This window comes from Plecotus auritus, assembly GCF_963455305.1.
Source record: "Plecotus auritus genome assembly, chromosome: 3".
Classification (NCBI taxonomy): domain Eukaryota; kingdom Metazoa; phylum Chordata; class Mammalia; order Chiroptera; family Vespertilionidae; genus Plecotus; species Plecotus auritus.
The window spans coordinates 20,685,199-20,699,745 of NC_137772.1; the positions used below are offsets into that span (position 1 = coordinate 20,685,199).

General features: G+C 40.7%; 1 protein-coding gene across 8 annotated transcripts in view; it reads left to right on the forward strand.

Annotated features, from left to right (window-relative positions):
• The window catches only part of LOC308245077 (pro-neuregulin-1, membrane-bound isoform), a gene marked incomplete at its 3' end in the record, with an annotated part of 208,306 nt that extends 194,205 nt beyond the window's left edge, over positions 1-14,101 (forward strand). For 5 of the 8 annotated variants that reach the window (XM_080661781.1, XM_080661782.1, XM_080661786.1 and 2 more), the window contains 5 exons: positions 1,743-1,845; positions 3,451-3,577; positions 5,883-6,013; positions 6,810-7,016; positions 9,736-14,101. In XM_080661781.1, the coding sequence (XP_080517907.1) occupies positions 1,743-1,845; positions 3,451-3,577; positions 5,883-6,013; positions 6,810-7,016; positions 9,736-10,387 (1,220 nt within the window). Of the gene's footprint in view, positions 1-1,742; positions 1,846-3,450; positions 3,578-5,882; positions 6,014-6,809; positions 7,017-9,206; positions 9,349-9,735 lie in introns of all 8 variants that reach the window. The other 3 variants (XM_080661784.1, XM_080661783.1, XM_080661780.1) reach the window with 3 other exon arrangements.
• Positions 14,102-14,547: the final 446 nt, after the last annotated feature.

Sequence of the window (14,547 nt, forward strand, 5' to 3'; positions counted from 1 at the left end):
GCTTCCTACCTGAGCATTTCCTCCCTCTGGTTTTCTTTTATTTGTTTCTTTTTCCTCCCTTAGTATCAGGCATGCTGGGCCAGGGACTTCAGATGACTCCTCCACTTCTAACCTTGTTTTGCCTTGACCCTGACTGCCTCCCTCTCTCAGTCATTCTGTCAGTCTGTCTGTCCTCCTCGGTTTGTTTTTCCTTTCCACTTCCAACCCTTCTGGTTTGTTTTTGTCTAATCTCTGCAGCATTCTAGACTTTTACCCACTGACTTCTGTTCTCCTCCTCCTCCTCCTTCTCCTGTTAATAATCAGTGTTCTATTAATTTGATTTGACAATGTTCCTGACCTGTTAACTGGAATTTGATTACCGTGGGCTTGGCTTGTAGGAAATGTTTTGTATAATGATAAGGCCCACTGTGTCACAGAAATTAAAATGCACTTTTTCATTTCAAGGAAACTTCCTGCGAATTGCTCTCTTTCAATAGAGAAAAGAGGTGTGGTCACCGAGACTGAGAATGTCAACTGGAAATGTTCAGAAGGCCCATGTTGATGTCCAGATAAGAGGCTTTCATTTGTATAACATCCCCCAGATCTTGACCAGCTTGTTAATCAGAAAACCAAGCACAGCTGACCCTGCTTGGTATGTGCTGGTTGAGTTCTCTTTCTCAGTGGCCTGCACACTGTCTTCCAATAAGTGTAATTAGACTGGTTGGAAGTTCAGCTCCTAAGGAATCAGGTTCACCATTACGTCAGCCAATCTTGTTAAGAACCTGATCTACCATAGAATCTTAAGTTGTCCGCCCCCAAAAAACTGATTTGCAAATAGAAAGACTTTCATGCATAAGCGACTGGCTGCATTTGGGGTGTAATAGTACCTTTACTTCAAAATTCTAACTATCACACCTCCTTAGTGTAATCTACATTAGCTAATTTGTCATGTTGGTCAATGCAGGAATGTATAATCTATTCCAAATTACATGTTATTTGTGCTAGTTATTCCTTTATACAGAGAGATGAGGTCTCCAAGTGCAATTGGTGACGTAATAATAATTGTCCTCCAAAGAGCAGCCTTCACCTTGGCCCAGGACTGTCTTAGCCACCAGATTGGATTTTCTCTGATACAGTGTCTTACATCCTGTGGCTTATGTTCACATTTTACTGTGAAATAATAGGGATCCTGCCCCAATTTGGTTGCTCACTACAAGCCAAGCTCATGTTTGCAAATGTCTTTGAGTTTATTTCATTAAGTTATAAATGGTTCTTTGTAAAGACCACTGGAATATACAATAGCTGGGAAATCAAAAAAGACTGGGGGTGGAAAGAGAAGGGAAGAGAGGAGGGTCCCAGTGGTGCCAAACCCAGCTCCTTTTATAGGCACTGATTCCTGTTGTCTTTGCAAGAGATGTTTGCAAGAGATTTTTTTAAAAATAAAAAGTACAGTTTTAACCAAATAATTATAATCAATGTTTATGATTTGCTAGTTTAATACATATGTATCAATAGCTTATAATCAAAGTAATACTATGGCATACTGTTTTTTATTATAAATGGCCCCATCTGGCTTTGCCGTTTATACTCACAATGTAGAGCAGTGTTATGCTGTATCTTAAGTATGTCTGCAACGGTAATGAATTGTCACATATTTATTTCTTGTGACCATGGATAGTGCCATGTAGCATGCCAACTGTTCAATTGTAAGTCCGGGCAAGGGTCAGGGGCCTTTGGTGACGTCTGCTCTCGTCCCTTTCCAGAAGCAGAGGAGCTCTACCAGAAGAGAGTGCTGACCATCACTGGCATCTGCATCGCCCTGCTGGTGGTCGGCATCATGTGTGTGGTGGCCTACTGCAAAACCAAGTAAACCTTCCTCCTCCGCGCTGCTCCCTCCCGACGCACAGACAGGGCAGCCTGCAAGGCCTTGCAGAAACCCATCTCCACAGCCCTGTCTTGGGGAAAAAAAGGGGGGGGGGGAAGAGACCCCAGTTTTTCTTCTGAATAATCCATTTGAGCACCTTTCCAACCACATAATTAGAAAGCACTGTCTATTGGTGCGAAAATGTTGAGAAGACTTCTGATAAGTGACCATAGCCCCCTGACCAGAGAAAGGGTTGGGCGGGCAGGCTTGTATGGGGCCCACATGTGTACATGTGTGTGTGTGTGTGGATGTGAGAAGAGGGTGGTGGGTGCAAGAAGTGCACTTGTCAAACACTGCTGGGGACACGTCCAGTTTGCAATTACCTTTAGAAGATAAAGGAAACGCTTGGTGGCATTTGAGATGCCGTATTCTGAGCGTTGTTATCCTGATTATTTTTTTAATTCCACCCCATGAAGTTTCCAGCTCAGATGCTCAGGAGTGTGAGATGCACAAAAGGAATCTTCTGAGAGGAAAATCAAGTGTAACTTGCTTTGAAAGAACAAAAGGGCAAACATTAAAACAGATTTGTGTTCATTATTTTTGATCCTTTAAACTGGGTCCATATTAACAACTGTAATCACTTTGTGACACAAATTCCCTCCACTTTCTGACGTATGACCTCCACTTCAAATCTAAACAAATATTAACAGTTTTGTTTTGTTGCTTCATCACATAAATTTTCTTGCCAAAGAGAGTCATGGGGACATTATTATGATCTGAATGTTGTGTTGAGGAACGAAGACAGTGCTTTTATTCCATAAAATCCAGGGCATAGATGGTGTTTTCCTAAAACCCCAGAACTGGGTGCCAGAATTGAGTAAGCGACAGCGATAAGCCTTCATGGAGTCACTTTAAGAGTTATTTATTTATTTATTTATTTATTTAAAATCCTTATTGTTGAAAGTATTACATAGATCCTTCTTCCCCCCTCCCTTTAACCTCTTCCCTTAAGAGTCTTTTTAAATATTTAATACCTAGTTATAAGAAACAAAAGTTGCTGGAGTACGATCCTGTTACAATTGTGCCCAAATCTACAGGCAAAATACGCACGTTTCACTCATGTACAGTACTATGCATGCACACACACCATGGAAAATGTGCAGATTCAAAACTAACTGCGTTTTCTACAGGCCAACAGGCAAAATTAGAAATGAAATCAGCTTTATCAATTGCACAGCGCAAGTTGTTACCTAAGACAAATGGCCACCTGTAAGACTTAGGCACAGATGGCTGCATTAGTGAAGATGGGGTTTCAGCCAAGTATCAACCTGACTTATCCCATCTTCTCCTCTTCCTGTCTTCTCCCTCAGCAGTCCAGTTTCATTTCTGTAAGAAGCCCATTCGGCTTCTTACACCTGTTTGTTAAGAGAATGTGTGGTTCTATGGCTGCCCACAGGCAGATTCTAAGATGAAATGGCCCACCCTTCCTCCCCCCTCCCTCACCACCAAGCCACCGCCCGGGTTATGTGTTGGTGAAATAAGGAACTGGCTGAAATAAGCAATGTAAGTAATAGAAAAAAAGTAAATGCTCCCTTTTCCATACGCAGGAAACAGCGGAAAAAGCTTCACGACCGGCTTCGGCAGAGTCTTCGGTCCGAGCGAAACAACATGGTCAACATCGCCAATGGGCCTCACCACCCCAACCCGCCCTCGGAGAACGTCCAGCTGGTGAATGTAGGTTGACTCTGGCCAGTGGATACGCTGAGCATCTCCCCTCTGTTCAGGCACCTTGAAGTGTATTTTCTAAAGCTCTTAGGCTCTTAGCTGCTGCCATTAATCTCCACGGCTTCCAGGAATCCAAGGTTTTGCCAGAAGAAAATAATGGGAACATTTTTTAAAGTGGATTTGGTTACTGTAAAACCAGCACATTTCCTCTTCTAAAGTGTTCATTAAGGGGTTGGAATAATAACGTTGGGTTTGTTCTGTGGGCAGGCCGTAGCTGGAAGAAAGAAAAGAAAAACACAAAGGGAAATTAGAAAATTAATGATACAAGAATCCGAAGGAAATGTTTTATTTTTCTAATTTGGAAATGAAGGCTGCTCCAGCCTATAACTGATTAGTACTGAGAACGGAGCTATGGGCTTTAGTGTGATTTTATTAGAGACTTCACCGTGCCTGATGATTTGCGGATTCTGATTTACAAAGGAGGAAATTAGGGCAGGGAAAGGTCAAGTGACTTATCAAACTTGCTTCTCAGCAAAACTGGAAGAACATTTGCTTTCCTATTCCCTGACTCTGTCTACGTGATGCCACACCCTCCTGACGAAACCTACCCTTAACCACTCAAGTCCTTTGTTTACAATTTGCCAGGGCTTAAAATATAACCGAGTCATAGAATATTAGATTCTGCAAAGTCTTTCGATATCATCTTCAAACCTCCTTTTATTTTTACAGAGAAGGGCCAGAGCTGGACTCAGTTTCCCTGGCTTTAGAAGTGTTGCTCTTTCTATTCCTATTCCACCATCATTCTTCCTGTTTTCTTCATTTCTGTCTGATTTTTTGACTTTTTATAAGCAAAGCTTGAAGATTGTATTGCACTACCATTTTCTATTCTGTAGAAAAAGGTATATTTTGTGTGGAGCAAATATATCATGGACCCAAGTTCAGAGTGGGTGGTTTCTAAACCATCAATAGTCTTGTAGCGGAGACCTACAGGAGACTGGTAGAGTAAGGTGCAAATGCATTAGCATGCTTTGCTGCTTTCCACCCCCATCAGTGCTCATTAGAATGTTCTGCATGGTCTATCAATGCACTCACTACAGACAAACCTATAAGCTGTCACTAAGAATGTTACAAGACGTAGGAAGCAGAATGACTGCCTGGATGCCATTCATGGCTCACACACTGTGTGACTTTAGGCTTTAACCTTTCTAAACCCTATTTGTTCATCATGAAAACAGGCCTAAAAATAATACCTACTTCAGAATGTCCTTGCTAGCATTAAAGAAGACAACCTACATAAAACACTTAGCCCAGTGGCATTTAATGAGTGTTAAGTGTAAAATGTTATTTTCATTAGATACACTGAGTTACACTGCCTTCCAGGAGCAAGAGTGAAATGGTACACAGACTGGAAGTAGCTCATTATGTGGATACCACCGTCTTTTCCTTAAAGCCAGCTAGCCGCACGTCCCAGGGATTCCACATGGAATAACCTTTCCTCCAAGAAAACCAGTTAGAATTTCAAGCATAATTCAAGTTGCATTTTTTGGGGTTTCCATGAATATATTAGGTTGTTTTAGCACTCACAGCCAATCAGATCACAAAGCCCTATTTCGTCTGAGGGTATTCTTTTCTATGCCTCATCCTCTATTAATTTGGTGTAAATACAAATAGTATTTAAAAACAACTTCAGAATGTGCCTCTCCTGCTGAGAAGACAGTAAATAGCTACTGTGATTTGGTGATGAAAATGAAATAGAATGTACTTGCACTGCATATGGATCCTCTATGTAGTATGTGCTTTCTCGAGATGTGTGACCTTAACAACTTCTATACATCCTTCCCATCTCTCAGTAGCCTTGCTACTTTTACTACTGACAATTTAAAAATTCCAGTGGTATCATTTGGGCAACGTGGGCACTAAATTGTAAAGCAGAGGTAGATCCAAAATATAGCGACTTTAAACAAATTCTTCTTCCCTTGTAACAACCATGACAAAATATGAATATTGGACAAAGATTTTTACTGAATTCTAGTCATGTTATCAACTGGAAACAAACTAAAAAAAAATAGATAATGAGCAGTCATGACTGTAGGACCTCTATTGAGAGCACATCCAAAGAGTAACTTATTAACTCCATTCACTGAATCTAAAGGCCGCAGTAACCAGAACAGGATTTTCTATCTGGACATTGGAGAAAAGAAATTTATTATAAAGAAATTTGTTTATTATGTGTACTAGAACAGATTTTTGTGTGTGACAGTGTTAATGTTTTGACTTCCATGAATCTTCAAGTTGTGTCTCTTTGTTTATCCAGCAATACGTATCTAAAAATGTCATCTCTAGTGAGCATATTGTTGAAAGAGAAGTGGAGACATCTTTTTCCACCAGTCACTATACCTCGACAACTCATCATTCCACTACTGTCACCCAGACTCCGAGTCACAGGTATGAGAAAAAAACCATTGTGTGGTTTCTCCAAGAATGAATTTTTGTAAATTTCCTTGTGCTGTCATTGCCTAAGAAAGGCACAGGACACACGTATGGGGCAGTGAAGTATAGCTAAATGTATGGTTTGGGACAAAACAGACTTGGGACATCAACTGGCTCTGCCATTTAATTGCTGTTTAAATTTGAACCTTAATTTTTTTCATCATCAAACAAGGGGAAATGATACCTACCTCTAGAGTTGTTCCCAATTTTAGAGATTGTCTTTACTCTTGCCCAGCCACTCACTGAATTGCTATACTGGGAAAACTCTGTATTAGATGCTATATAATACTATAATGCTATATAATTCTCCCATTGATTGAATTGCCCTGGGAAATACACATGAGAAATTGATTAAATAGGTGAACCCTAAATTAGAAAATGCCCTGGTGACCAATGTCTGAGTGCAACACTAGTGCAACCAAAGGCAACACTAGACTTCCAAAGGTAGCTCACCTGGGCAAGTGTTTCCTTAACCTAAGCTGTCAAGATCAGAATGATTATAAGAACACTATTTGATAAATGTGTTGAGTGAGTGAACAAATGAATAACCTGTGTCCTTACAAAACCAATCTAAATCAAGATCCTTTCTATAGCAAGTATCTTTATAACAACTCTATTCGGAGACAAGTAATGTTATAGTGAACTACCGATGCATGGATAATTTGAAATAGTTGTCTGGTCATTCTCTTCATTTCCATTTTTGCACATAATTTTCTAAAAAATATCTTTGCCTTCCACATTTCTCCTCTAGCTGGAGCAACGGACACACCGAAAGCATCATTTCTGAAAGCCACTCTGTAATCATGATGTCATCAGTAGAAAACAGTAGGCACAGCAGCCCAACGGGGGGCCCAAGAGGACGTCTTAATGGCATGGGAGGCCCTCGTGAAAGTAACAGCTTCCTCAGGCATGCCAGAGAAACCCCTGACTCCTACCGAGACTCTCCTCATAGTGAAAGGTAAAACTGAAGGGCAAAGCTACTGCAGAGGAGAAAGAACCCCAGTAAGCGAATCCCCATGAGCACCTGCGGTCTCACCTAAGGAAATCTACTCTAATGAGAATAAGGGGCAGCAGTTGCCTGTTCTAGGAGTGCTCCTAGTTGATGAAGTCATCTTTCTGTTTGACTGAACTCATTTCTTCTGAGCTTCTCACCTCGTCCCAGTGGCCGACAGGCAACAGACTCTTAACGAGCTGGAGTGATTTGATGTGGAAGGTGCAGCCAACTTGGAGTTCCTAGGTCTGGCCTTAGGCTCAGCCCCACTCGGGATCTGTTTCCTCAGTTGTCACTTTAGAGAGATGGCACCAATGATTGATAAGGACCCTTCTAGAATTCCAATTTGCCAGTTATCCAAACTCTGGTCGAACTGACCTCATGTTCTCACGTGCTAACTCGTCTTACCTTCCAGCCTCAGTTAAATCAAATCAAGGGCTATGTCACTGCTGACTCTCATGGGGAACAACTGCTTGTGTTCCACCATAGATTATCCCTTTCATGAAATTCCAAGAAGGGATGAATAAATAAATCTTTTATATGCTGCGTCTGATAGTCTTCACAGTTGGTTTTCAAAGTAGATATTGCCTCTCATGGCCCTTTATTCCAGAATGTTTTGGCTTTTTTTTCTGGGGGTATTGGATTGGGTTGGGGAATTATAGCAAAGGTAAAGTAAAGAACAGAGGAAAGTAAACTGAAAGAGACGCTTAATAGAAATACTAAATTTATAGATTCTCTTTATCCATTTGCACCTAAACTGGGAGAGAGTTATACCAGCATTTCTAGCCTACCAGTAAGCTGTCACTTGTTTGTTTTCAAATCCAGTGGGGTTTTGTCTGCTTGTTTACTGTATCATCTCAGTCTAATATTTGACCATTTGTTCAAAGCTTTGCATAATGTCAAATATGTATTTGGTATTTACGTGGGTGGAAATAGTTTGGTAGACTTTTTCCACTCTTAGCTTGGGAAGTACTTAAAACAAAAGAGGACCGGTTTTGGGCTTAAAGGTCATATAGAACCTGCTAATCACTTCTTAAATGGCCTTTCTGTGAAATATCCAAAAATGATATTTCAAAGCTTTATGGAATTAAAGGTTGCTCTTTTCATGGGTGAAAAATAAGGTATTGTCCAAAATTGGTTTAAAGCATTACTCTTAGATATACATATAATTATACATTTATGTACTTAAAAAGTCTATCTATTCTGTTTTAGTCTCTTTTGAAACCTGAAAAGAGTTTAGGGATAAATTCTTTCTCACCACATGTGATATTTATCTTTAAAGAATGACATTTCCCTACTGTGGTAGGCTTCCTTGAGTATCCCAGATAGTCTCTAGGACTGCAAAATATACCTGAACCTAGAGATCATGGAGAGAAAAGATAAATCACTTGTATGTGTTTGAATTTGGATTAGCATTTCTCAGAGAGCTTAATTTAAGTATTCATAAAGCAAAAAGTCTGAAGATTCAGGACCCAAATATTTCAACCTCTAGACACTCTCCCATTTTAGACACAGCTAGATCTCACATCCATATAACTCTGAATCATGGCTGAAAGCAGGAAGGTTTTAATAGGTTCCTGTTAACTAATGTTCAGATGGTGCTGTCCTGTGTCATCACAGGTCATGTCAAATTAAACTTTGAGAACACCAATGTGAAGAAAAGACTCATTTAGTGCTATGCATTGGTAACATTTTTATCAAAAGCTGAGAAATGTGACTCTCAATAAGTCACATGTCTTTTTCAGTGCCAAGTCAGGTCTTCTTATTCTGGGGGCGGGGGGGAAGGGGGTGGAGTAAAGCATGATATGGTAAAAACATTGCACTCAATGCCTTGACAAGAAGATTCAATGAGCATTATCAGCCATAACATGACATAAGGTAACATGGTACAGCAGACCTTGAGCAGTCACAAAGATAAGCCAAAGACTAATGCAGCTCTAAGTTTTGGAAGAAAGGTAGACCAAAGAATGAACACAGGTATGTGAAGCCAATGCAAGGTTCTCTCAGGCTTACCTTTGGATGTCTTGGTCACTGGGATGGATAGTTGCAAATTGAATGTTAAGAAGTAGCATTTCATGGAAAAATTTAAAGCACACAAATATGTTACACTGTTATCAGGAATAAATCTAAGTCACTATGCTCTTTTTTTTTCATAAGACATAACCTTATAGCTGAGCTAAGGAGAAACAAGGCACACAGATCCAAATGCATGCAGATCCAGCTCTCAGCAACTCATCTTAGATCTTCCTCCATTCCCCATTTGGGCTTCATTCTCTAAGACCCCTTGGCCTTTAGGAAGGTATAGTATTTAAGTAATACTTCTTCCCTTTACAAATCCCTCAGCCTTGGTCCTTACAAACTAACAGGTTTCCAGGACCTCGTGCCCTCTAATCTTGACTCATGCTTTTATTTAAAATCATGATGAGATTGAAAATCCTTAAAGCTTTGATGAGCTAGGCCATGTAGCTGATCTGTGCATGTACTCCTGCAAGGAAACTCTTGGCTGCATAATTTTAGATTCCAAGGGTACTGACTGTCCTAGTGTAAAAATCAAGAAGTATATGATGAACAGAAATTCTTTGTTCTCTTGATTATATAATATCGTGAACTCTGTCCTCTTACCCTCCCTACGCTATGACTCCTCTTATTCCACCACACTTATGCGGGGTATTCTGTGCTCACACAGGTATGTGTCAGCAATGACCACCCCGGCTCGTATGTCACCTGTAGATTTCCACACGCCAAGCTCCCCCAAATCGCCCCCTTCGGAAATGTCTGCACCTGTGTCCAGCACGACGGTGTCCATGCCCTCGATGGCAGTCAGCCCCTTTGTGGAAGAAGAGAGACCTCTGCTTCTGGTGACACCACCACGGCTGCGGGAGAAGTATGACCACCACCCTCAGCAATTCAACTCCTTCCACCACAACCCCGCGCATGAGAGCAGCAGCCTGCCCCCTAGCCCCTTGAGGATAGTGGAGGATGAGGAATATGAGACGACCCAGGAGTACGAGCCAGCTCAAGAGCCTGTTAAGAAACTCACCAATAGCCGACGGGCCAAAAGAACCAAGCCCAACGGCCACATTGCCAACAGGTTGGAAATGGACAGCAACACAAGCGCTGAGAGCAGTAACTCAGAGAGCGAGACAGAAGATGAAAGAGTAGGCGAAGCCACCCCTTTCCTGGGCATACAGAACCCCCTGGCAGCCAGTCTCGAGGCAGCACCTGCCTTCCGCCTGGCTGAGAGCAGGACTAACCCAGCAGGCCGCTTCTCGACACAGGAGGATCTGCAGGCCAGGCTGTCTAGTGTAATTGCTAACCAAGACCCTATCGCTGTATAAAACCTAAATAAACACATAGATACACCTGTAAAACTTTATTTTATATAATAAAGTATTCCACCTTAAATTAAACAATTTATTTTATTTTAGCAGTTCTGCAAATAGAAAAACAGGAAAAAACTTTTATAAATTAAATATATGTATGTAAAAATGTGTTATGTGCCATATGTAGCAATTTTTTACAGTATTTCCAAACGAGAAAGATATCAATGGTGCCTTTATGTTATGTTATGTCGAGAGCAAGTTTTGTACCGTTACCGTGATTGCTTTTCCACAGTATTTCAGCAAAACCTCCCATGTATTCCGTTTTCGCTGGCTTCTTGTGCATTGCATTATGATGTTGACTGGATGTATGATTTGCAAGACTTGCAACTGTCCCTCCATTTGCTTACAGTAGCACCCAATCAGTACGTCTTGTAATGGCACATCCATCCAAATACTCTTCTCTTCTGTACGAAGTTTTCTTTTGCATTCAGTCTATGAAATGAGTCATGTCTACTCTGCCAGCCAAAGGTTTGCTTCACTGGGCTCTGAGATAATAGTAGATCCAACAGCATGTTACTATTAATTACAACAGGAAACTGCATTAAGTAATGTTAACTATTATGAAGAAAGTAATATTGTGATTTTTTTTAAAAAAACACCTATATTCATCAGAAGACAGCTTGCTCTCACTAAGAGGAGCTATCACTTATTTTATTTCAATTTATTTTTCTTGACAAAAAAAACAACAGTTTGGAGGGTAGCAGAGAAAATGGGTTCTGGCTTGCTATCAGGGTAAGACCAACACCTTATCAGAGGACGCATATCACTTTCTCTCTGGGGGACTGACACAACAGCACATCTAGTTGAAGATCAAACCAGGGCTGGACAAGGTGCAATCATTCCTGACTTGTATTTTTCACTGATTTTGGAGCTAGTGATTGGTTCTGTCTTCTTGGCTTGAAACAGACATGCTATGGCACAAACACCCCAGCTCCAACAGCACACTCAGCACTTGTCTGAAGTACCTAGAGGGAAACATGCCTGCTGTACCTAGTGGTGACTGGTCATCGTAGGGAAATAGAGTGTCCAGAAGGAGGGACTGATAGAAGACACAGGTGAAGGGCAGCTGTGTGGCATGGGTTGCAATTTTAAAGTTTTGTTGACCACTCCTTTCTCCTCATTAGTTTTCTCTTGCTTTTCAATGTTGCCTTGATTAAGTCATGACTATGCATGAACATTTTTGTCAGGAATGGCCAACATGCATGTGATTTGTGACTAGTAAGAACTTTCTGAGAGTGATGCTTCATCAGGCAATGTCAACAGTGTTGGAAAGATTGCACCTTTCCCTGCAGAAACACGACCCCCTCCTGTGTACTGACCTCTTGCTTCACAGCCTGCATCACCCATTTCCTCCTTTGTTTTTGCTTTACTCTCACAGAACAGGACTAAGATGGGTCTAAACTTTGCATGTTCTCTTGGGATTGTAAGTCCAAGGAAGGCCTATAGGTATTAACATTTGAAAGAACTGCTAATTCAGGAAAATAATAGCTTTTTGTAAAAATTGCAGGTCCCCACTTTATGACCTGCCTGATACCTGCCAAATCTGGCTGGAGCTTTACTGAGGTTCCAAGTAGACTCCTGGGAGCCATGTGACAAAATGGGAAACAGGTTAGCAAGGGGTTCAAAATACCAGGCATGAAGTCAATGAGAGTAACTGCTTCTTGTTGGCAGGTGAACTGAACCTATTACTTCACCAAATTTCTATGTTTAAGGTAAAGGGGAGAAGAAACATGCAAGCAGATCTTAGAAGAAAAATGCAGGCTGGGCATGAGTCATGTCATTGAGCTCCTACATGTTTCCAAAGTCCACAGAGATGCCTGTCTGCAGGTCTTTGAAGTTACTCTGAGTATTTGATATCCCAAGCTGCCCTTCATTGTTCACATACCACTTCCTCTGTGCCCAGCAGTGCCCTCATCAGCTTGTTAATCCACACGGAGGGGCCCCTGTCAGGCTGCAGAAGTTGCACTGATTTCCCAGGTCTGTAGAAATGAGTAAACTCGCGGTAGGAGGAAGAAGACAGTCAACCCAAAGAGGTTCTATAAGTTATTCTAATATTGCCTTTGAGTCAGTCTTAGACTATTTCAATAAAAAAATTCCTATCATGAATTAAAACTACAACTTTTGTTTCAAATTCTACAGACAGGATTACTCACATGTCTCACTCTGAATAATTTCAAGAATAAATAAAATCTATTGAGAGCAATGAACAACACGAAAATTGTTGTAAATTTTCAGGTTACAAAAAATATATGAAAACTTAGGCTAAAAGGAAAGTTTCTTTCCAACTTGATTCTAGTCACTCACAGAGGGAGCATTATTTGGGGCAGCATTACCTGTAAAACAAGAGCTTCCCTTGATAAGAAAGGCCAGCTGACTCCTCAGGGCTACCTGCTGCGGCCACCAGATTTGTGTTCACAGAGACATCTCTATGATGTTTAACTGCCATGTGGCTCTCAACCAACCACCCTGTTTATAAACTCAGGCAGTGCTGTGGCCATTCAAAGGAGGGTGAACCTATGTTCCCAGCAGATGAAAAGCTTCTGTGGGTTTTTGGGTAATTGCCCAGAAGTTCCACAGCCACTCTGCCCCCTGGAAATCATATCCTCCTGAGGGGTATGCAGTGGAACATAGTATATGCAAACTTCTTTTTCTCACTCAAGATTCCTTTACTATCCTACTCTCCCTTCTTGCCTGGTATGACTTTTTTCCAAGAGTACCTGGACAGCCTCATGCTTTCTACAAACTAACACTCTACCAGGGTGTATGTGAATGTGTTTCCGACACCAACATGCTGTATCTTCCTTGTCTAAGTGTGACTGTCTTGATACAGGTGGAGTTTATCCAGGGTAACTTGCTCAGTAATTATTACTTTTTTTCTGGCCTGGAGTTAAAAAGGGCACAGCTCACATTGGTAAAAATAAGGAAGGCTGGTTTTATCATTTAGCACTGGCTGCGTTCCACCAGCCACAGAGATGAGATTGCTATCTACAAAGGCCCATGAAACACTGCAGACAAATGCAAACAAAGGGAAATGGCCACATATCACAAGTTCTATTATATATTCTTTTGTAAATACACCCTGTACATTACTTAGATGTTTTCCTAAATCATTTACTGTCTTTATGAGTTAATGTCAGATTTTTACTCTTTCAACTTACTGTGTAACATTGTAAATAACATAATGTCCTTTATTATTTATATTTAAGCACCTAACATAGAGTTGTTTTCATAAAAGTTTAAGGTAAATGTCAAAAATATATGTTTTTTTGTTTTTCTTCACTTTAAAATTATGTATCTTTTTCTTTTTTTAAAAAAGAATAATTTATTGTTCAGGAGAAAGAATGTATATGTAATTGAAACTATTTGAAGAATGCACATTTGAAAGCCGTGGGGGTACTGATAAACTAAAGAATTACTTATCCAAAATACTAAGCAATAAGTAATTGTGATTTATTTAAAGTTTTGTTCATTTTCCATGAACGAAATACTGCAATAAAAATGCCACTCTGTGGAGACCTGGGAGTGTTGCTCAGCAGACTAACGTTTCAGTCTGTTAGACCAGCACCTTTCGTGTTCCTGTGACAGTTGTGCTAATATAGGAATGTGTTCCATGGACCCCACAATCATCTTGTCTGTGCTTTGCTTTGGCCTCACTGTCTATTCTTGAGTCATCTTCTGCCTATTGATTCTTCTTGCCTCTGTATTCCTTGTTGAAGGGGTCACACCCAAGCAATATGATGCCCCCCCCATACACACAATAACATGTCAGAGAGGACATTCTAGGCATGACCACCTGGGTCTTAGTTGTTAACATGTTCTGTAGTGACAGCAAGAAACTTCTTCAGACTAATGGAAATGTCAACATGGCAACCCATGCAGTCATGAGAGAAAAACTTGTCATCATCATTCAAATAGTCTGATGGCCACCATGGCTTCAAAGCAGCCAGTCAGAACCTGGCCATACTAAGCTTCCTATCGCTTCAGACAATTTATTTTCCATCAGGCTCTTAATTTAATGATTCACTGTTTTAAGAGGAGATAAGGCTAAATTGGGCTCATTCCCCTCGTTCTATCAATAAATTAAACTCAATGTCCATCTTACTACTCAGGGAAGG